Below are 24,526 nucleotides of genomic sequence, written 5' to 3'. Positions count from 1 at the left end.
ATTTACATGTCAATATGAATGGAAACTGTTAAGTCTAATAACTAACTGTACCATATGTATAATCATTTCTATTTTGGGAAAACATTCCTACGAAACCAAATACAATATATATTTGTGCTAAATCCATCTTTGTAATTTTCTGTTTTTTGTATTTCGCCAGCTTGTTCAGTAACATTAAGGTTAATCTCTGAACCTTTTAAATGGACTGCACTTTTATAAATTTGTAACTGGGCTGGAGTGGATTTAAAAAAGGCTTTAAAAAAAGGCCTTACACATCAAATTTTTCTTACCAGACTGATCAATAATGTGTTTCGGTCTGGATGCTACAAAGTCTTTGAACTAGATTCTTTGACGTGGTTTTTGGTCAACTGCAGTAGAAAAGTGGTTTGTCTGTCTATGAGGTTGGATTCGCCACTAACAAGGTTTTGTGAAATCTGCCAGATGGATGGAAACAAATTTGGCAGAAAGAGTTCAAGCTGGACAATTCTTACAAGAAGCTTCTCCTAAGCCTGCAGCTTTGCTTATTTTGTGTGCGTCCTGTGGTTTACACGTTGAGTTCCTGGCCTTGAGGGAAGCTTGTGAAAGAAGAGAGGTGAAGCTGGAACTGCCTTTTGTGAGATGGGAGGTGTTGCTGAATTTGGTTGTTGCTCTTAAGTGACTGCAGGCCAAGATTTCTCACATCATGAAATAAGAACTGCTTCCTGATTTAGATGTTTAAAAATGATCTTTGCTTTGACCAAACTGTGAAGATTCTCGAGAATTTTATGATTCACTCTTTTGATTAAGACAGGATATGCGTGAATGGCAAAAATATTACGAAACACAGCCTTTCTTTTATAAATGGTAAATGGCCTTTACTTGAATAGTTCTTTATCTAGTCCAAATGACTCTAAGCTCTTTACAGTACATTCAGTCATTCACACAGCTGCTAGACACTAATAATAATTATAGATGAACCACAATATAATTGAGAATAATTAAGTTATTAACCTCAACTGGGTATCTTATGTTTATTTACGATGTTTCATATTTAGTTGTAAATCTTGAAATGCTTAATGGTCACATTTATTTCCATGCCAAAAGAAAGAATGAAAGAATGAAAGCGTTCCCAAAGGGTGATGTCATTACGATTTAAACCCTTGGGCATCAATGGGCCAACACAATGGGACCCCAAATGGAAAACCTCTAACTCAAATGTCTTTGTCTGTTGAAAGATTTAAATGCCAATTCATCCGATGAGGACGACATCATCAGAAATCTTAATAATAAGTAAAATGCATTATTATTATCAAATAAAATTGATTAAGATCAATAAAATTGATAGTGATCAATCATATTAAGAACGGCTTTAATATCTCAAATTGAAATTTCAAAGGACACATTCACACACTGATGATGATAAGCTACTGAATTGTAGCTACAGCTGCCCTGGGGCTGGCTGACAGAAGCAAGGCTGCAGTTTTGCACCATCGGCTCTTGTGTCTCCTCTGAGATTGATAGCGTGGACAAATGTCAAACCAGTATGCCACCCAGGAAATTAAAAATGCTAAATGACCACTTGTACAAAAATTAGGAACAATAAAAACATCAAAATCTTGGAATTATTCATTGTAATTTTGCTCTTAACTTGATAAGAGTAAAATTATCTTGGAGCAAAAAAGCAAAAAATATCTTGAGCAAAAAATATCTTGTCATGCAGTGGTTGTCTAAGTCTTTTTCTATTTAAATTTTTCAGTTTTCTATGCATTATGCAGCTGTATTTTGCTCATCAGGTTTTTATTGTATTATAGTAAGGGGGCTATATTATACACCATACAACTCAACATCTATTCCTCAATCAACAATTTTCTTACAACATGTTTAGCTATGAAAATCACTTGAAGTTAATACTACATGTGGTGATTCGGCGTCAAGTTGAAATGCCAATATAACTGCAGTCCCAAACAGTCTCCACTTTATTTGTGCGGTTCTAGAAAACATGTCATCATGTGTTTAACTTACTTCCTTCCAAACTCAGTTTTTCTATACAATACATATGAAAAAGAACCAAGTGCTTTTGAACAGAAGTCCTTAAAGAAATACAGTATCAATGAAATATTTTAGGATATTTGAAGTAAGATTTTCTTATAAACAATTTATTAGAGGGGAGTGGTTCCAAAGCCTGTGAAGCATGTTTTCAAATTATTTATGTGTTTTCTAAAACAGTAGAAAGACTGAGTGCAATTTGTTTATGTTAATACTTTTGGGTTTTCTGTCTTTAAAACATGTAAGTAGGCCTATATTATTCAAAAACTCTGACAGATTTGTGTAGTAAACTCTTTGTCTATCTGGGTGTAAACACAAAAATTTGAACAATCCTATAGGAACATGCTAATGTCCAACTTACTTTAAATAACCCCTTTCCAATTTAAAATCGACTTAAAGTATCAAAACTAACTACTTAATGGAATAAAGACAAACCCGAATAGTATGTGGGGTATCAGTTACATCAAAATGACATTCAGATGTGTTTTGGCTAGAACTGATGTTTGTTCACTTTGTTTCTACAAAATCAAATTGTCTGAGGGGGTGACAATGTTGGTGGATGCCATTAGCCAATCGGACCTCCCTGACCGGCACATATGGGCGGCATGCTCAAGTCCTGACTCACATTTTAGCCCAACAGAAGCCCCTCTATAGAATCGCTCATGGTTGAAAGGAAAAAGCTCTGAGATGAGACCAATACAATCTGCTGGCTTCATCTTTAGATAATAGTATGATTGTGCCTTTTTTCTGTATGGCTGGACACATCCTTTACGGTCTTAATTCTCTTTCTCTTTGAGTGTCACACGGAGAGTAGAGCCTCATACTGGTGACATTCAACACATCATTCACAGACAGATCTGACAATGATGATGTGGGTGATAATCCTAAGAGGAATGGAGATGAGGGGGAAGCACAGTGTGAGATATGTGGGTGAAGCTTAAAGTTGATAATGTTTCAGCTTCTCTGGGCCCCACAGAAAGAGGCCTCCTACTGTCCCCTTCAGAGTGTGACCCCTCTGTGTGTCATCCACGCCCTGTACTCCACATTTGGGCTTGAAAACACATCCAAAGATTTTCAACTATAGCTGATGTTTTTACGTGACGGAAAGGCTGCCCTCGGAGCAAACATCTGTGAGGAGATGGATGGTGTTGATGCTTCTAACCTTTGTAATATTAGCACATGAAAGGTAGAGAGACTGCAGGAGGGCCAATTTTAACTCTCATAGAGGCCCCTCCATTAGCCCCCCAACTTTTCGCAAACAGACACACACACGATGCTGTTGTTCCACGGTGCATGTTGGTCACTCTCAACATCCGCTGCTCAAGCTGAATAATTTTGTCATAATTATGATTAATGTACTGCTGGGTCACTGGCAGTGTTAACGCACTTCACAACATTGACTGCCCCTCCTTCACACAATCAGCAGGTCATTTACAAATCATTACTCTGAGTTGCGGTAATGGCCAACAAGTCATTTGACACTAGAACAGCTACAAGTCTTCTAATGTTTCCCTTTGGGAGCTTGAACTTAGTGCACATGGCGCCCCAGGACAGTGGCCTGGTGTGGAGCGGGGGGGTTAATGACAAAAGAAAAGAGAAGGAGGTTAAAAAAGAGCAGGAAAAATTGTGATTTTAAATAATTAAAAGGGTTGTCGACAAGCAGAAATCAAAGTCAGTAATGAAAAGATGGATCTGGTGCTAATGACAATACGTAAAAAAAGTCAGTAGATTCCCAAACTAACTCGTCTACATGCCAGATAACAGAAAGGTTTTCTGTGTTTGACCGACTTCCTGCCAAACTGTGCTTTTCTATAAATGTGATATACAAATAAAAAAATAATCAAATGCTTTTGAACAAAAATCTTTAAGGAAAGATAGTAATATCAATGAGAAACTTTAGGATTTTTGAAGTGAGAGTCTCTTAAAGTACTATAATATTTTTCCTGCATCAGATAACTCTCACTAAATTTTTTGCATATTGATCCAACTAGATTGAGTCAAAGTTGACTTCCTATTATCTTAAAACAAGTTTGATCTCAAAAATGTTGTAGCAATTTGCTAAGTAAACTGCTACAACATTCTTGGATTTTTACAATACATTAAAACGCCAATATTTGGGGTAATTAAACAATACTTTGATGGCAAATGCTTTGCATGTTATAACCTTCCTAATGGCCTAAGTCATTTTTCCAGAAGTGCCTTGTATTGCCTAAATCATGTTTTGGCCATAAAAAGGGTTGATTTTTATTTTTCTTCTTTTTTTTTTTTCTTTTTCAAAAAATACAATAGCTTTCAGTCAACATCCTTCCATCCAAACAGCATAGAAGGATGCTGGGTCTGGAGTAAACTGTATATATCCTTAAACTATGGTGCAAAAGTTTTAAAGCTGAAGCAGTGATGGGGGCTTGAGAAGAAGTTGAGTCTCCCACTACCAACCATCCAGTACAGGAAGTAGTAATCATGGCAACTTAACAGAGGTCAAAAAGAGGTCAGACATTGCTAACGAAAGCACATCATTATAGGCGACATTTCTCAGAAGATGTGATAAATGTTGCACCACTCTGAAAAAATGTCTCATATCAACAAAAAAAATAAAATAGGAACATCTGAATAATTAAAAAAAATGTTCCATATACAAAATCACAAATTACTGTTTACTCATTAAAAGTAGATTAAAATGTTTGTTTGATTTAAATGAATTTCACAATGTGGAAAAGATTTACAGAGACCTCTGGCTAAGGTCTAAAGCAAAGTCAGTTTTCCTTTTTGTAGGCCTTCAAGTCAAATGAATTTATCATGAAATTCTTCCCTGTCTTTACCCTGTTGCTCTGTGTTGGAGTTTTAAACAAAGTGCCAAGGGATTTGGAAGGGAAGACAAACATTCAACCGGAAAAAAGCAAAGATCAATCCAACATGACATCCAAGTGTCTGCCCGGCAGTAGCTGACCTTGTGCTCTGAGCTAATTGGAAACTGGGGTCAAAGAGAAAATGTCAGGTTTCCCGAAGGGAGCTCAAGAGTCAAAGGGAAAATGATTTCCGCCTTCCTTATGAAAATGTTTACTGCAGCACAAAGTGTTGTGCACATATCCAACAACACATTAGCTTTTTGAACAAAGATTTCATTATGAAGATATGAAAGGAGGAATTTCCACAAATTTCATTTTACAAAAGATCTGAGTACATTTACAGCTTTAATAAACAAGTTCAATGTCTCCAAATGTGTGAGATCTGGGCTTCAAAGCTTTCCCAGGGATATCATTTCTGTGCTTATTGAATTCTTTAGGTGAAAATGTACTAAAATAGCGTACTCAACTTCTTGTCTGACAAGACAGACCGAAATTCTACTTAATTTATTCAAATATAGTTTTTTGTGACCTTGTGTGCCTGAAATACTGTATGTATAGCACATGCAGCTACTTAAAATCTGACCTTGGTCAACATTACCATTATGTTGTTTTTAATATAAACATACATATTTGAAAGCTATGTTCTGTGGGACCTTCTTGAAGTGGCTTTTCATGACCTCCATTTCCCTCTTCCACACATGAGCACACAGACACACTAATATTTTATATTTCCATGGTTGAAACTCATGATGAATAAGTGGTGTTTCGTTGACAGAACATCTGGGAGCTCTTGCAGCTAAAAACGGTGGGAATTCATGCCATAAGTTAGATAATCACAGATACTCACCACGTCCCTCATTATATTGTCAGTTTTTCCATATCACACGACAGATCTTTCTTCATCTTTCAAGGTGTCAAATTTTCCCCCAACACTGTGGTTAAACTCTAAATCCCAGCAGAATTTTGAAGAATATACCGGACATGGATTTCATCTGTCTTCTTACGTCCTGCTCATTCCTGAGTCCTTAGTTCTTTCCAAAAACGATGTGTCTGTTTCTGGTTCTTTGGTTTTCTGAATATTTTCTAAAAATTTTTGCAATTCTGTCAGTCACCGAACCCATCTGCATACTGTTTGATGACATTGCCTCTGGCGAAAACACTCCTGCCAAAAGTTTTCAACTTAGAGTGTAGTCTGGGATCAGATATACCAGCTCAGCTGGCAAACATACGTCGACAGATTATTCTTTTTGATGTGTTGAATAATCTTTCAGTGTCGGTGTACATCACCTTTTTATTCTTAAAAAATGTTGCAAAGTCCCCATATATTTATTCTTGCTGCTTAACGCTACCGTCCTGTCAAAATGGTTTAATTATTGCATTTACAAGATGATGTTTCCCCACAACCTGTAGGATTTCAATGCAAATGTGAGAGGTTTCAACACCTCAGTCATGTTTGAGCATCATTGTGGAGGAGGAAACTTATCGGCAGCATGAAAGAATCCAGGTGAGGGGATTATTTTGAATACATTTGTATGCTTCACTGAGAATGGTATTTTGCACAATAATTATGATTCAGTACTTTCACATTCAGTCTATTAACTGATATGTACAGTTTTGAAAATTAGCACAGATACCCATTTTGTAGCTCGAATACAATGAAAGTACAGCTAATACCGATCATCATATAGAAGGAAATTTAGAATTTAATTTTTGGATGTATGTGGTGTTTTTTTTTTCTGGGCTCTTGAGAAACAATTTTTTCCTGTTGGCATGAACTATGTTAAAATTCAAAATATTATCCGATCTCTAATGTTTGCCTGTGATGCATGTAATGTGTCAGGTCAACACTAACAAACTTACCAGAAATTGTCTCTTGGTCCTCCACTTCGAAGACATAAGTTGTTAATGTTAATTCAGTATTTGGAAGAGTGGCCAACATGAACGGCTTCCTTCACTTCCTCCATTGCTACACTTTCTCAAATAGCGCAGAAAATCGACGTCATCCTTCACAACTTCTCCTTCTGTTTGCTGATTGGCCTGGTCAGAAATTGACTAGAGACAGTCCAAGTAAAGGGGAGAAAGCCTAGACGGTGTTTGTAAGCAGGATTGCTTTGTGTGTGTGGAATTGTACAGGTAGGCAACAGCCATAGCTAATATACTATGCAATAACATGCACGCTATTGTTGTCTTCTAATGGTCCCCAGGTATATGTGTATGCAATATTTTTTGTCCTTTTTCCCTCTGAAGGACTGGGGAATTGCTCAATGTACATCCCAGTTCTTGCCCACTGACCCAGATAGGCACCACCCACAGTGTGCACAGTGTGACCATACAAGAATAAGCAGGTATAGATAGGTATCATGGAGGAATATATGATTTTTTTATTTTATCCTTATTTTTGAAGAGTATGTTTCAGCAACTTGAGATACTTCTTATTGTAAAGTATTAGATTCTCATAGCAATGCTTGACATTAATTATGTGTTGTGCGATTAGATTCTACTCTTAAAATGTAGATAGAATTTAAAGTCATTATGCAAATTCATTATGTGGGTCCGCATGGCTTAAAATGATAGATAATCTGACAGTTCTTCTTCACCTCAGAAGTCTTGAACTTGATTAAAACAATCAAAAAACTCACAATTTCAATATTCATAAAGGCACAGTCACAGTGTACTTGAAACAACCCTTATTGACCTCTCAAAGGTCCTGCAGAGGTCATCCATGTCTTGACTGCTTTTCACCACTGTGTGAAGGGGAGGCTTTCATCTGCAAAACTAAATAGTAAACATCCTTTGGACAAAATTCACTAAGTATATATTTAAATCCATATTTGCACTAGCAAATATGGATTTATTTTTTGTTCACACAAATAAATCCATATTGTGGGAACAAATATGGACTTAAATACAAACTATTTTAAAATTGAACAATGATATCTTTACTATGGATTTTCAGCCTGGATTTTATTTAAATTTTAACCCTTTAAGGGACTATTTATCATCTACAACAATTCATCAAGCTACAAAGGATTACATTTTCAATAAGAGCGTGTGTCTCTCTATTAGTGGAGACTATGAGATACACCATGGGTGTCCAGATCTATAGTCTGTTTATTTAGGATCACTGCCCAGTTAGCTTCAATTACAAACTAGGCCCCGTGATGATGTCTGCCAAACATTTATATAATCACAATGTTCTGTTCCACTTCAGCAAACTTGATTTAGAGATGGATTAGTTTATTTTAACGTGTCTCCTTAGCTTTTCATAGCGTTTAGTTTTTTCAAGACTATCCTAAAGACACATTAAAACCTGGCACATTATATATGAATAAAATGGTTTACACTTTGAAAGTTGCTCAGGTGTATTTACCCTAGTATTTTCAGTTTGAAAGTATATTTGATGTGCCCATAAAATTTAAAGTTTAATCATTTACACCCACACTTTACATTTCCTGAGACTTTGAGAAACCAGTTTCAACACCTCCACAGTTTAACTGGTGGGTGGATGCGTTGATCCTCACAGCACAATGAATAGAACTTTTTTGTATTCGATTTTTTTTTTAATGTGTTTTTGGGCGGTCCGCTCTCATTTGTCAGTACTGTAGTCATTTAGGATAAATCCAAGATGTAGGCGATAAAAGGAAAATAACATGAGACTTTGTAAGTCTTAAAGTGAAAGAAATGGAAGTAGTTTAAGTGAACAAATACAAGTGTGGGCAATTTTGTTGTTAACCTTCCACAATAAACAGAAACTAAAAATCTTTGAAAAATCTTGAACTGACAAAAGTTTATTGCTCCTTTTAATATTTTTGCACTTCCAATAGGTTGCTTGTTCAGATCTATGACTGTAGGATTAAGATGAGAGGGTCGTTCGGGAATTGTGCTCTTCTTTCTCTGCCATTATTTTAGCTGTATGCTTTGGCTTGTTATCCTGTTGGAGGACCCATGAACTGGAGATAAGACAACTGTCTGATACTTGGTGGGAAGGCTTGGAAATCTCTAGACTTCACTGCGCTCTGCAAAGATTCAAGATTCCTCATGCCAGACAAAGCATGGCCACACCAACCAAAACCAAGCCCACTCCATGTTTATAGTTTACATAGTGTTCCTTACTTTGAAAGCTGATTTTTTTTCAGCTTTCATCTTCTCTTTCTTAACAAAAAAAAGCACCAATTTTGTCTTATGAATCCAAAGATTTTTCTCCTAGAACTTTTCGGACATCTTCACATCTATTTCTTGCCAGTTTTTTTTTTTTTTTTTCTGTCAATGGCAAAGCCCTCCTGGGTTTTTCTTCCCTGGAGCCCATTGCGGTTCATAATGTAATCCATGAAGTGATCAGAAAATGACATACCCCTCAGAAAGGTTGACAGGGGAAATCCAAATTATAGAGCCCATTGTCTGTGCAAGTCACTGAATCTTAACGTCAGTGTTTTGACCTGCAGCTCTCTGTGAGTTCAGTTCAAAGCTGCCTTTCAGTGATTATGTCTAATTATTTTTCCAGTCTTGCCTGTTGGTATGATGCTCCTGCTCCACTACCTATGGCTCAACCTGGACATCAATGCCAATTAGCATCAAAATGGACCACCACTTGCATCCCTTTATCTAGCCTTTATGCTTCAGTCAGCACACAACCCTCACATCAAAATGCCCTCGGAGGGAAGTTAAAAGTTCATCTCTTTTAGCTCTAATGTTTTCCTAATAGCTGCTTGTTGAGTTAATAGTTAAATCACAGTCAGGATCCCAGTCGTTGCCTTTAATTTGTCCTTGTGAGGAGAGCCAAACACATGTTCTTACATGAAAGGCTTACCCTTAGTCTGTGACCTTTCCGTACGATAAAAATTCAGCAGCTGCACCATGACACTGAATGTAAAGAGTGACCTAGATAAGGAGTGTTTTAGTTTCTATGCTGTTGTGTCCAAGTGTAATCATGTAGCATGTACAGGAAACCACACATTGAAACTTTACAAAGATTTTCTCCTTTTTCTTTACTCAACAGATGTATACAAGTTTCACGATATAAAAAAAGCTGCATGGCTCAGTTGTGAGAGTACAAGTCCTTCATTTTAAATGTTTAAACGTGTAAGAGTACAAAAATAAAACATTTGTATATCATTAATATTACATGTGAGCAGGAGAGTTAAAGGAATACATGGATGCATCTCCCAAATTTAACGTTTTCTGCAGCCAAACATTCAGTGATCAAAATGGAAAGAATACAAACTAAAAAGAAAAAAGAAAAAAAAACTAAGACAGAAGTAAATAGGCATAGTTAGAAAAGTTTTCTGTCAACACAGGAATACATCACATTTAAAGTGCATCGCTACATGCGTGGCGGTTGTAGGTAATCACATTCATGTACATGTTAGTACTGCTTTCTGTACAGCTCAGTGTTTCTCTCTGTGTTAAATGCCAGTGGGGAAACTGCTGCCAAACTGTTATGCATCCTTGTTTAACACAAACCAAACAGAAACACAAAGGCTGCCAGATGTGACCAGGGATCACTGTGATTTGTTCTCCTAGCTTCTTGTTAACTGATTCAACTTTATGGTTCCAGTACATTTTAATTTATAGGCTGCTCAATTAAAACTTTTTGGAAACCAGATGTTTTTGTTTTTTTGTTTTTTTGTTTTGCCTTTTTATTTGCCATGAGTTAAGAAAAAAACACAAGTGGATAAATTACATAACTGTAGTCAGAGTTCAGTAAATGCTCCATCTTTATAAGTCTCCAAAGTCCCATTACAAAACATTCAGGTTTTAAAGTTTTATTAGGATTTTATGCACGTCTTATGTTCAATCAAAGCGTAGCTGGCACCCACTGAAATTTCTTGGTGCCAATTAGCTTATTCTTTTCATTTGTTTTTTTATTTTTGGATACGGAACCGCTCGTTCATCACAAACCATCAGGATAAGCATGTTTACAATTACTGTATTCTCTGGTTGACAAACACAGGAGATGTTTAGACATACATCCCTCATCTTTAAACACTTAGGGCCCAGTTTGTTTGTTTTTTTCTTTAATGACAGAAAGGCCAGAGGGACAACTGAATCTTAAAAATATCTCTTTACTGTTAAATGGAAAATCAAAAAATATATACAATGTATTTAGCAAAACATACACTCAGATATACTGGCACTTTGCACCAAAGATATTTGTTAAAAGTGGTGATGAAAAAGATATATCCAGGAACTGCTGCTCATGATGAAGAGTTGGAGATTCAATCCATGCAAAAGGCTGCAGCAGAGCAGCTAACATAAGTGCTGTATGACATACCAGAAGATCTTTCGATTTATGTTTATATATGTGATGAAGGCTAAAATCCTCAGCAGTGATTCAGGAGGATCTCTTGCAGAGATGTTAGTTGCTCTGCTTGGATTTCTTCATCCTGGAACAGAAAATAAAAAAAATAATACGAGGATAATGATTATAACTATAAGGCAAGTTTGTTTGTACATAATAATTTATACACAAGGTAATTTAAAAGACTTGGTGAGGTAATAAAGAAACAAAGGTAAAGGAAATAACATAAAATTTACACATTGCATTACAAATAGTGATCAGCACCTCTCGACCCCACAAGGCTAGATGGATGGATTAGAAAAAGTGTTCAAATGCTTAAAACAATTTCCAGGGAATTCTGGATCTGAGGAGTGTAGAAACTAAACAATGCCTCTTTGTGTTTTGTTTTTGTCAACAACAGGGAGTCATTTCTGTTTTCTGTTTTCTAGGACCGGTGCGAAACGCCACTCATTGTTGGTCAGGACTCCAGCAGCAGCATTTGGGTGAGCTGGATTTGCGTAATCGATCATTCAACATGGACATAAAAATACATGACACTGCCAAATTCTAAACTCCTAAAAAATATATATTTGGCAGGAAATCCTTTCATCAGCAAATAAAAGTATGATTTATACTTTTTCTACACTGCCTTTGTGGTTTTTAGCATCACTGAGTTTAGTCAAGTGCTCATTTCTAACCGTGCCTGCATGCAAGTAAAAAAATTATGACTTCCTGTGACCCATTTAATTGTTGATATAATGGATACACTGACTCAGTGGATTGTGGCCGCATGTGGATTTTTCCTGGTTTTACAGCCTCGAGGCTGACACAAACACTTAGTGGAGTTATGGTGTGAATGATGACTGAGTGCTTTTACCTCTGTCTGTTTCTGCTGTCTACACATTGAAAAGAAAATTCTTACAATCATAAGCATAACTGAACACACGGCATTAATACCAAAAATGATCTAAATGATTGTATTTGAAAATGGAAAGCAACACTGTCTACACTGCTGCTTGTTCCAGACTGTCAAAAACAAAAATTTATTTTTTTGCTATTTTAAATTAAGACCAAAACCTCTGGTATTTCAAAAAATTTTTCCATTAATATTTGATTAATAGCATGTTTGGTATTTCACTTTGACATAATATTAGATTATAAAAAATGTTCATATTCAGCTGGAGAAACTGTTTAGTAGCATACATTTTCAACTTGGGGAAGTTCTTTATTTAATGAAAAAAAGTAAGAATTGTTTGTTTTAGTAGAGCAGCACAATGAATAAGGTTCAGGTTTGTGCATTTCTCACATTGTAAAAAAGTGTATCCTTTTCTCCTGCGCTTTGGCTGTATGTGTAATCGGAAACACATCAGGTTTTGATCTGTGGTAAAGAGGGCATGATCTGCTCTTGATGCAAGTCACTTTCTGTTAAGCAGTCAGCAGTTCACACGTTGCAAATCGAGGTCTAGCCAGCCTGACTGCAGAACTGTGAGTCCATCCGTCAAGTTATGGGTTCAGTTAAATAGATGCAAAAGTGTGTTAGAGTTTTGCATATTTTTTTTCTGCTTTACATTTTATATTTTATTGATTGCATTATGTTGTTCTGTTGATTTGTATGGTAAATGAGAGTAAAGTAATAAAATTGGTCAAATACTGTTTCTAAACATGTCTTATTTATAAATGTATTTTCTCCTAGGTCCAAATAGTGCAGCTTCTTTCCTAATAGATGCACACAGGAACCCGAGGACACCATTGATTTTAAAGTTCATATTTCAGTGAACCATCTAGAATAAAAGTATAAAACTGAAATGTTCTATTAATTAAATGACATGTCCAATTAAATGACTTTTCTTGGCATGTTGTTCTAACAAGTTAACAGGTCTTTAACTCAAATAATTGTTGCTTTTTGTAATAACTGGGACAAGTGTGATACTTTAACTGATTTCTCCTCCAGGAACAGCATTTTTCCCCCCATCAGATTCAACTAAATGAGATTTAGAAAGTGGGTGTCTTGTCCCTCATCAAACCATCAAACCACAGCTTTTGTGCTAAAGTGGAATTAGTTCATACTCCCACTTGGTCATGTAGCTGCATGTTTTGAGTTTGAGCAATTGAAACTTGTCTTTCCAACAAAAATCTCTCAATGGCTTGTCCAGATGCGCATTTGTGTGTTTTCTGCTTTAAGTGTCCCAATCAGAGTTGAGGGCTCATCAAATGAGCTACAAGTTAAACATCAACAGCTGCAGACGGAAATGTGTATTGTGTTGCTGGTACTCACTTGTTGATGGCATTCTTCAGATAATTTTTCAGCCACCGCATCTCTGGGTTCAAACACACCTCTTTGTTTGATTTCAGCTTGGCACTGTATGGAAAGAGATTTTTTTTTTTAAAAGCAAAAAGTAAAATAGTTATGTAAACCAAGTCAGCAACAGCAGTGGATATTTTAACACACTTATCAAACAGACTAAATTAACATGGTCTTGTTAGCTTGACCCAGGCAAATAAAAAGCTTTTTGCAGAAATTCATGTGACTTGGCTAGCATCGACTTGAGCAGATTAAGGAAATTTGATTGAAATATCTCATGCAAAGTAAATAAAATTCCCAAGATGAAGGACATGTTTAAGCAAACTGGGTGATATTTATGGACTCATTTGCTCTTTTTGCAGTTTTGTAAGACCTGCCAATATTTTTTTTTAATACAGATGCACTAACATGTTAGAACATCAGTAATATGTTGCCTGGAATCAGTCAACTCACAGCTTGGTGCATTCTGACTAGTTAGAACCTCATAAATCCATTTTTTTTAATCAATGAATCATACCAGGTCATGCCAACAGGAACACATTTCACTTTTTCTTTTTATGACTACTATTACCAATCTAAGATAACTCAATGTCAGCAATTGTCAGAATCAATAAGGTTTTTGAAATCAATTCAGAGGAAGCACAGAGATTTACGAAGCTAATAGTCTTGTATTATTTGTATTATCTACATGTCAAGACTTGTCTGTATTTTATGCAGGCAGCAAAAGATCAAGACAGAGCAAGTTTAAGAGGAGATAACAATAAAGACGAATTGAAAGAACAAAGGTGTTTTCTCTTGTGGAATGTGCTGGATTAAGGCAATTTGGTAGCTTTTTGGAAATCTTTGGAAGCCTTAATGTAAGGATTTGCATTTCATCACAAAATAATTCTAATCATGCTGATTGCTAATTTAAGATTGAAACAACAGCTTAAAATATCAAGTGAGTTTTTTTTTTTAAAACAACTAAATAAAAAACTTTACAGCAAGTAATAAACTACATTTTGGGTATCGATCACAGAGAAAACATGGTCAAACCCTCCTGCAAGTATAAATAATCAAGGATGCCTCAAAAAAGAAATCTGGAACATTTTTGTGGGATAATTTTAGACTGAATCATCAAAACTGATATTGGTAGTTTTGTCTATACAAAAAACAGAAATTACAAACTACCTGAAAAAACTGCTGTGTTTCTAGTATTTTCCTCTCAAATGATTCATGAAGGTTTTACTTGTTTAACAGATCATTTTGTGCTTTCAGTGCAATTTGCAGTCGTTAATAAATTGCCTACAAAAACTGTAAGAATAAACAGACCCCCCTAAAAACCAACCTGCATATATTTCTCTGTAAATTTTCACCCCCAGCCCTGCTCTAAAGGATCACTTCCTGTGGATGCCTCAGCGAGCCAGTTGTAGAAACATTTCACTTTTTCTGAGTGTATGTGTGAGCGAGTGACAGAAGGGTGTGTGTGTGTGTACATATGCATGCGCAACTCCTTTCTCTGGCCTGTCACTTCTCCGAGATTGATGGTGAGAAATACCCGAAGACAAGAAAAACTGACTGAGTTTTCACAGTGGAGTAAGAAAACTATTTTCCTTTCAGCAACAACAACAATAATAATAATAATAATAATAATAATAAACCCACTTACATCACTTGGAAGGGGCAGTTAGGAGTGTGGAGGAATCTGAGCTCTCGGATCAAACCTTTCGGGAGGCTGTTGATGGTTACACGGCAGTAGCATCGTTCCACCAGACTGATGGGCTTTGCTGTGAAAGCAAGGAGGGAGATAAGTCAGAAATCACAGGTAAGGAACTTTAAAGCAAGTGATAAAAGACTAAACTTTCGATTATAAAAGTCATGTTGAAATGAAGAAGGAAGAAAAACATTTACTTGACTAATAGATAGCCTGAAAGGAAAAAAGTAAAATCTCTCTTTGATGAACTAACAAGATGAAGCAAGAGTGGAGCACTCTTATCAGTTGGCTTTTCAATCAGGCATTGTTCTGTTTAGATTTGAACTTCATTTTTACAGCTCATTACTTTTCCTCCTACTTGGTCACGAAATCTGCGTGATGACCACCTCTGAAAAACATTCAGTCTTCTCCATCAGTGATTCATGTTTGGATTTCACGCAGAGGACGCATCAAGATAAAAAAGAAAATGCAGAGGTCTCTGCGTAATCTTGCACTGTGTGCTCTCTTTTGATGAAAGGGCATTCCGTTACAGCGTTAGGTTTCCTGTTTATGCGTAAAACGTTCATGGCTGATCTACGTGGAAAAATAAATAGGCTACAGCACGTTTTCTCAAATTCCCTTCATTTAAATGGAAAATTTTACTCAATAAAATTACGTAAACTCCGTGCAGAGGGGTTGATGGAATTAAAAAGGAAATGACTTAATGACCTTTTGTCCGCATGCAAAGATCAGTTAAATCGAGCCAAACTTCACACCGCGGCGCAGCAGATGGTTGAATGTGTCACAACAGATTAAATCCGATGCAAATTATTTTTAACACCTGATCTAAGAAGTGCTACCATGATAACAATAGGTAGGGGGTGACCGGTGACGCCGCGCTGACCAGCATGCGTAATTAAAGAAAAACAAAGAGGACGTGCGCTGATAAGATGTTGCTCAGCGATCAAACGAGGATCTGGAGCTCTCTTGCTGCCACAGCCACATGTGTGGAGAGTTGGCGCTTTTACGCACGGCATAAATATGTAGGCTACCTCTCCAGGCTTGAGAAACCCACACGCTCGTTAAATAAACAGCTCAAAGTTAAAATAGAATTTAAGGGTTCAGCATTATAAAAGCTGCACTAAGCCTTCACTTAAAAAGTGCGAAAAGCTGTGTGTTCACTTAGCAGAAGCGTTAAGTGAATTACAATTACAATTTCTCTTTAACTTTAACAACAGCAACAATACAATTATATATGTACTAACTGAAATTACACTTTTTGGAGTATTTGCATGCAATTTTAATTTCTACTATTTTGTGAACATTTAAAATTAATCAAAAGAACTTGCAGATTCCTAATAAATTCAGCAAACTAATGATCAAACGGAACCTAATTAAGCAAGCTGTACCTTCAGATGGAGGCGAGTATACCACCACTGTGAGTGCAGCCACGACGGCCAGTAGCTTCAGATCCATGGTTCTGCGTTAAGGTCTCCGGGTCCCGATGCTGCTCAGGGTAAAGTCCAGAGGAACTGTGGCAGTGGGGACCCTGGCGGAGAGCTAAATTACGCACCACAGTCAAGCCACACTGACTAAAGGAGACGGCTTCCGGTTGATATAAAAGTAAAAGTCACCAAACGGAACAAGTGGCGTCATAAAGAAACTTTATCAAGATATAATAACGTGGAGTACCAACAGAATTAGAGGGATTTACATGCTATTTTTGTATTAAGTGACCAGATTTAAAATGTATTTTGATGACAACCTTCTTTTCAGGGGAATGTAAGTCCAGTTCTCATTTGCTAAAAAAAAAAAATATAATGTAAATTATGAATAAAAAAAAAAACCCTTGACAAAAATAAATACAGACCAGAAAAAAGGGAAAGTCAACTTGAATCATATTGATTTGTGTTTAGATGAACTTTAGCATCCCAAAATAATTAAAATATTTAAGTGGTGACTCTAGAGCTCATGATGATGGTGTCATTTCTCCATTTCTAGAACTTATAAGGTGCTATCTGACTTTGATTGCCCTAAAACATAAAATGTGGTGAACCAACAAACAGGCGCCTGTCAGCTTCAGAATAATGAAGGTCTAAATTGCTCTCAGTTTCAGAGAATTCCTAAAAAATTGGCTTAGTAAAACCGTGTTAAAATACTCCAATATGTGGATGTGCCTGTATGGGTGTGGGTGCTTGCAGAATGTTGGTGTTTAAGGTGTTATTGGAGCATTAAACGGGATGCAGATGTTAGTCTTCAGATGTTTGTCTTTCATCTTCCTTTACAAATGGTTCACACTGCATGCTTAAGCGTGCAAAATACGCTGCCTTGCAAAAGTATTCATACCTCCACGACGTTTCTAGATCTAGTCAGGTCACAGTCATTCACTGCTGCTGGTGAGTGACTGTGAACCAACACGTGGCAGCACATAATGGCTAGGTGGAAGCTAAAAAGATTGTAAAATAAAATCCAAAACTTGTAGCAACCATTTATACTTTGCCTCATTTACTCTGACAATCCTACATCTAACCAAACACAACCAACTGCTTTCAGAAGTCAACTAATAAATAAAGTCCACCTGTCTCATATTTAACCTCAATACAAACAGAGGGTTATCCGAACCCTCAGAAGTTTGTTAGAGGATGTTCCCTAACAAACTTGTGGTAAGATTTAAGAGATATGAATACTTTTGCTGTTTATTGTTCACAACACAACGGAACCTTAGAGCTTAGGGTAAATATTTCTCAAACACCAAGTCATGCATTAATGCCTGACTTGCCTTTTAAGAGACTTTTGTAGAGAAACACACAGAACCAGACTAAGTGGAATCCCACAATGTAAACATAACCTAAAACCTCTCAGTTGGAGGATCACTTTTATTTACACAGACTGAGGATGTGTTTGTGCTACATTTTTGTCTGGATCTCAGAGCAACATGAATAAAATGAATAAATCTTTGGTTTGGGATTTTCTACTCGGCTTTTTCTTCGCCAGTCTGGGGACATACCTACACATCCATCAACTGTGAGAACGCACACCACTTTATGACAGCACAATTCGTCATAAAAATATGTGAAAATTCTGGGTCTGATATTTATCGTCTTTCTCTTGATAATGCACTCCATGTGGCCCTTAAAGCACAGTGACATCATGGTAATTTTAACCTAGGCATCGGGACTTTTGGCAGTGTGGGGGTGTGTCCAGATCGCCATATTGATGCTTTATAAAATGCAATGGAGATCCACCAGCAGATGTCACTAACTATGAAAACGTCACTGTGTATATCAAGTAACTTACCTTTCTTGTATTCGTGTCAACTGGAAAACTGTCAAGTCGGCAGTGTTAGTCTTAGGCTACATCTAAAATAGGTATATATTGTCATTTTGATATCCTAATATTAAGAGAGCCTCTCCATGATGTTCTGCTTTTATCAGTTTTGATAGAAGTAGACTTAGAAACAGAAATTAATTTATTATTAAGCTATAATCATTACCATTTACACAAAAACACTTCAATCTGTGAGAAATGTGTAATATATAAAATATGTTTTTATACAAATGTAAGTACTAAAATAAATTAACTTTTCAATTATTGACATCAGATTCTTTGTTCAATAACTTAGTAAATGTATTGTCGTACGTTTTTTGCACTGTCTGTTGTCTTGAACAGTTCTGTGAATGAAGCCATGGAGACCAGACAGACAGACAGAGATGTGAAGAAGATAAAACCAGCTGACAGCCGAGCGGACATATTGACTTCTCTCACAAGCAACAAAAGCTGTCTACACGTGTGTTTGCATGCGTGAGTGAAAGTCAGTGTTTAGGTTAGATTCTGTCAGCCGGGGTTGAAGTTTAGCACCTAAATTTTTCAGATCAAAGTGTTGACGTTTCACCATCTCATCCGCGTGCAGCTGCCTCACACAGGATGCCACCCTTAGCTTCTTTACTTCTCTTATTTCTGCGCTAAAAAGAAACGTGAGAGTCTGTGCAAACAACAAATGTCCCAGTTGGGCTTTTGTGCAAGCACTTGTGCAAATGGAAGTGATTTCTTTTAAACACCCACGTTCACTCATGCACAAGCATATGAAAGCTGTAAATGACAAGACAACCAGCAGCATGTCATGGGAGAGAAATCAGAGCACATCCAAGTATTTCAACATTACTGTCACACTGGGAGAGATTTATTTTCTCCTAATGAGGCCAATGAACTGTTGTCTAGTGGTTACATAAGCACATTTAGCAGCACATGTTCTTGCCCAATTGTTTCACTCTTGAATTTGCAACAACTGTGAGTGTTTCAAAGAAAAGACTAGAAAAACAGCTGGTTTCTCGGCACAAGATGTTATTTCAGTAAAAGGGAAACTTATTTGAGAATGAAACTGAAATTAAATTTCCAGTATTTGTCTATAAGACCAAAGATGTGATAATGTTGTGTGTGTGTCATTAAACTACCTGTGGCACACATTCAAAAAATGCACACTACCTGTTATGTGTTTCACGCACCTGTCCACTGTCCACTTTCTGTTTGAATTGTGGTGTGGTGCTCTGTTCACCATGTGTCTCACGGCCTGCTTAGGAAGGTCTCACTGCAGGGGTCCATCTCCTGCTCTCTGCAGGAGCAACTTCCTACTGTAGTCTCAAAGAGCCTCTCTTTGACTGCAGATGCAAATCATATGCTGTTTTACTTACTTTTTTTTTGTCTCTGAAGTTAAAGTAGAAGGTGTCGTTCCACTTTTTAAAATACCCGGACTTATTTAGTTAATAAATTATGTTTTTTTGTTTTGTCTTATTATGATTATATGACAATTGAGGACATATGTTATAGTGCGTGAAGGGTAGCCATAGAGGAAAACAGCCAAAACTGAAAAAGACAGCTTTGGTAGTATTTGGTTTTTATGTTCTGGTGTTTTTTCAGGTGACTTATGCATAACTGGTCAGGAATTAAGAGAAGGATTTTCTGCTACTAAAAACTGAAGTGAAGAATAACCATTAGCAAGCCATTGTTTAAAGAACATTTAAAAACTTTTCAAAAGTATTTATAAACCTCTTCGTCATACTTTGCCCCATTTCAACCACAAAAATCAATATATTTTGATGCTCAGTGTTAGATTTCTGTCTCAGTAGATTTGTTGATGTGCTGTCTCATGTTTTGCATGGTAGATTAAATCTACTTCATTAAAATATGAGTTGGAAACAGCTTCTCAGAGATGCCTGGGTAATAATAACTGTGCTGGCTACGAAAGCATCTTGTTCAAACATGAAGAAGGAGCCGTACGCCAAGTTTGGCTCTAGAGGTACAGAGCTAATACTGGAACTTGGAGGACCTGTTGCAAATCTAATGGATGAGGGTGGTTTCATTATTTATTGACAGACTAAATGGCAGTCTAACCATAAACTGTGGCTCCTAAGCACGACTGATGCCATAAAATTAATTAATCATTAAAAAAAATAACATGATGAATACAGGAAAAATAATCATAACGTGAAAGAGGGAATTCACCAGGAATAATGCCAGGAAATAATAATGCCAGGAAATAATACTGAAAATATTTTTTGTCAAGCACTCGATGTATCTCCACTATCTTTAGGGGTGAAGTGGCCTAATTAATGTTCATTATCAGACATATTAGTGAACTTTATTCCAATTACATGGTGTGGGATTTGGCACCCTCATAATACACTATACCACTTTTGGATAACACAAAGTGAACTCTTAGATTTAGTTCTATCATAGAAACGATCTGGTATTGATTTATTGATGTCATTAATTAGTCAAAAAAGACAAAGCCAAAATGGAAAAATTAAAACACACAAGCCCCATGTGCTTTCCTTTTAACATGATTGTAGCTTCAAAACTCAACTCAGACTTGATAAAAGAAAGCACCAAAGCTGCTCACACTTTTATTTATTTTGCCTGTTAGCATATATTTAAATGTGGTTTTTTTGTGTGTGTAGATGTTTAAAAAAAGCGTTGTTTGTAAATAGCAAGTCCTCTTGCAAATAAGATAAAGTGCACCTGTGTCAGGACAGTAAGTTTGTCTTGCCATGGCCATATATGGTAATCATAACTAATTCTGATACAAAAAGCCAAGCGTATGCCCAGACAAAAATCAGTTTGCTACATATTTGATTATTTCTGGCTGATTCTCTTATTTCTTTTTCCCAGACTCTGTCAAGACATTTGAGATCCAAACCTGTTAATCATCACTACATTTTATAAATCAGTTAAAATATATATATATATTTTTATTGAATTATTGCAAATTATTGAAAAAAAAACAAACACATGGCTTCCATCGTTATGGTAATAAAAAAATATTTCCTAGCATTGATGATGAAACAGAAAAACACAAATGTCTCACATGCCAGTAGTTTGTTCTTGTTAAACATTCCTTAAGAGCCATTTACTTCTAAAAAGAGACCGTGTGGCCCAGAGGGGGATGCTTGAGTATGGATGGTTGAACGTATTAAGGTTGGAGTTGCCAGTTTCCATAGATCAGACTTTAGTTTGAGGACTTACAGACAACTGGACCCAGTAGGGGATCGCCCACCGTTCCATTGAAGCTCTGAGTGGCCAAGGCCCTGCTGGCTCCATCTTTTGTCTGGTTTTCTCTACATCCTCAAGAGAGTCACAAGCCTTGTTCACCATGCCACCATATGGACCATCTCAATAGGCTGTCAGGAAAGTCTTTAGCCAGGGGTGTTAAACCAATGAAAAAAATGCAGTAGAAAATATTTGCTTCTTATAGAAAATCTTTACGATACAACAAAAATTGAAAATAATTGCCAATTTTGCTGCTCTCTCTGTCCCGTCTTTTTGATATTTATTTTTGGGGAGAACCCAGAATATCTTTGCCCTTTACAGAATTGTCATCACCTATGGCTCTGCTTTAAGTATTTACTGCTAACTGCTTGTAAGCGTGACTGAAAAACTATTGCCTGGAGATGCAACAGACATAAACACACCGTTTGCATTCTCCTAATCCTTGAGATACGGTGAGAAAGAGCTCACTTTACAACTTGCTATAAAGTGAGATTTAAAGCAAATGTCGGTTGTTATGGTTTTTATGATTTCAGCTGTGTGTTTATGCCAGTGAAAACCACATGAAAGACAGCTGGTGTGGAGCTGGTGGGTTCACTGGTTGATGGTGAATCCATTGAGTTTGACACCTGGTGCTGAATGACCACGGGAAAAAGAGCCCCTCAGCTGCTTCAGTGATGTTCTCCAGGCAGAGCTGAGAAAAAGCTCAAAGGCACATTAACCTTCAAAGTAACACCACTGAATCAACTTTTTGAAGTCAAGTATCATGATATATTGTTGTCATACAGCATTTCTTTTTTTTTTTTTTTTTTTTTTGCAGCTGAAAACTCCAGCTGCGATACATCTTGAGTCTTTTCAGAATTTTTCTCTCCCCAGTTTAAACATATTTGAGTTTCGCTGTCGGAAAAAATAAAAGGCGCATCGTAAAAGTAGAGTTTCAGATTTGAACAAAATGTCCTCAGTTTAATCTCATCTGTTACACACGTCAGCTCAGCTTTGCTCCTCCGTGGAGGTTTCTCAATTCTGCGTAAGTAGCAATCAGTGAACCGCGAACTTGTATATATAGAAAAATTTGTCAACTAGATGGTTCCTCATGTTGCAGCGACACATAAACACCCATTAAATACAGGGACAGAATTGCAAACACAAACACACTTTTTCTCACAAGCAAAAGCTCCTGTAGTTTATTCTATCACTGAAATCGAAAACCACAACACAAACAATACGGACCGCTCCTCGGCCCCGGCCGCATGTTTAAACCTTGACAAAGGGAATGACACAAAACCCCCTTCCACTTTTAACTCCTTGTTCTTGAAGTCTAACTTGTGTTATACAGTTTATCTGACAGTTTACGTTTTTAGATGCAGTACCAAATATTTTTTATGTGATTTAAAGAAGACTGAAAATAGTCAGAGAGATGGTACAGACCTTATTTGTGGAATGCTTCTGCTTTCGTCTGCTGCATTTATGGGATGTGTAAAAATTTGGGAAAAACAGAGTTGTAAAATCAATTGTGTGTTATGTGGAACAATGTTACTGAGCGTCTCCCCAATTGTAAAATGAAGCTGGTTTCCTGATTCTCAGCTTGATGTACAATGAAAACAGATATTTACTGGCCTAATATTCAATCATTAACTTTTCCTGTTTTAAATCAGTAAGATTATTCAAATTTATAATGCAAATAAGCAGATGGCATCATTTAGCAAAAATAGGCAGCAATCACTTTCTTTAGTGAGTTAGTAAAAGTGGTTAAAAAGAGCAGCTGAGATCTTCTTTATAATTAGATGTTAATAAGGTGAAGTCTGATTTAGAGATAACAAATCACTTTTATTAAATAAATAATTTTCTGTCACACAAACTCCATTTTTTCTAGCATTTAATTAGGCTGATTTCAATACTGAAAGTTCTTACCCCAAATGTATTCACATAGTTATTAAGCTAATATTTTTGAGAGGTGGTGAAGCAACTTAAAGTTTAACTCTAACAGCAGAAAATTACTCAGTCATAGTTTCCAGTTTAGTCTAAACTAAAAATCTGGGTCAAACCATTTATTTCCACTGTTTTGCTGAGAAGTGTCAGCCCCCCAAAGATTGTCTTACTAATCAATAATGGTCCAAAACAAAGACTTACTTTTAGTAAATCATAGCATTACTAAATATTCAGTTCAACAGTAACATATGAAGTGCAGAAATCTCTCATCTGCCAACTGTCTCCCAGAGAGATGTAGCTGCAATTTGGAAATCGCATAAGAAACTCAACAAAGGCTAATGAGAAGATTGAGAAAAATTGTGTTTGCTAACAAAGGAAAACAAATTTCTGTCTCTGCTTCAGCACAGCTTGCAGATTTTCCAGATTAAAAATAATTGCACATGGTGCAATCAAAATAGCCACTGGGCTTGAGTGCTTAAGTTCTTTTTTTAATGAGTGCTGGACATATTTGGTTTCCTAGACTTATCAATTATAGTTGCATCAGTGCTTATTTTCTTCCCCAATTTAGCCACATCTTAACCCCTTTCTCCTCACTTGCTCTGTTTTAGGGAACAACCCCCCCAAGGTCCTTCTATTCTCGGCCGTCCGTTGAGCCGTAACGTCACAGCTGCTGTCCTTTTAGTGCTTCTTTATGCCCATGTCCCAACATTAAACACTCAAAGGGCATTTAAGGGAAGAGGCTACAGCTGTCAGTCAGAATGATTGAGTGTCTAAACATAACTGTCACTTTTATGTGCTTCCTTTGTAACTTAGCTGGCTATAATAGTAGGCGGCTCAGTGTTTCCCGGGCACGAGGCTCCGGCTGCAATCAAATGCCCATTAATCAGACAGAGGAAAAGGCAACGTCAGGAAAGCGAAGACATACTGTCTAGTCA

At 36.7% G+C, this 24,526-nt stretch overlaps 1 protein-coding gene across 2 annotated transcripts; it reads right to left on the bottom strand.

Moving 5' to 3' along the window:
• Positions 1-9,837: 9,837 nt before the first annotated feature.
• cxcl12a (chemokine (C-X-C motif) ligand 12a (stromal cell-derived factor 1)) lies at positions 9,838-16,664 on the bottom strand. 2 transcript variants are annotated; one of them, XM_055030201.1, is made up of 4 exons: positions 16,532-16,664; positions 15,099-15,216; positions 13,424-13,507; positions 9,838-11,254 (listed from the first exon to the last, which is right to left on the bottom strand). In XM_055030201.1, the coding sequence occupies exons 1-4, from the start codon at positions 16,596-16,598 to the stop codon at positions 11,227-11,229; spliced, it is 297 nt and encodes a 98-aa protein (XP_054886176.1). In that variant the 5' UTR covers positions 16,599-16,664; the 3' UTR covers positions 9,838-11,226. The 2 variants fall into 2 exon arrangements, with proteins under 2 accessions (XP_054886176.1, XP_054886177.1); XM_055030202.1 differs by lacking the exon at positions 9,838-11,254 and having other exon boundaries at positions 13,420-13,507.
• Positions 16,665-24,526: the final 7,862 nt, after the last annotated feature.

Source organism: Poeciliopsis prolifica, unplaced genomic scaffold (genome assembly GCF_027474105.1).
Source record: "Poeciliopsis prolifica strain line A6 unplaced genomic scaffold, Auburn_PproV2 SCAFFOLD005, whole genome shotgun sequence".
In the NCBI taxonomy this organism is placed as follows: domain Eukaryota; kingdom Metazoa; phylum Chordata; class Actinopteri; order Cyprinodontiformes; family Poeciliidae; genus Poeciliopsis; species Poeciliopsis prolifica.
The sequence above is the reverse complement of the archived record's forward strand: the minus strand, read 5'-3'. Positions and strand labels throughout refer to the sequence as shown.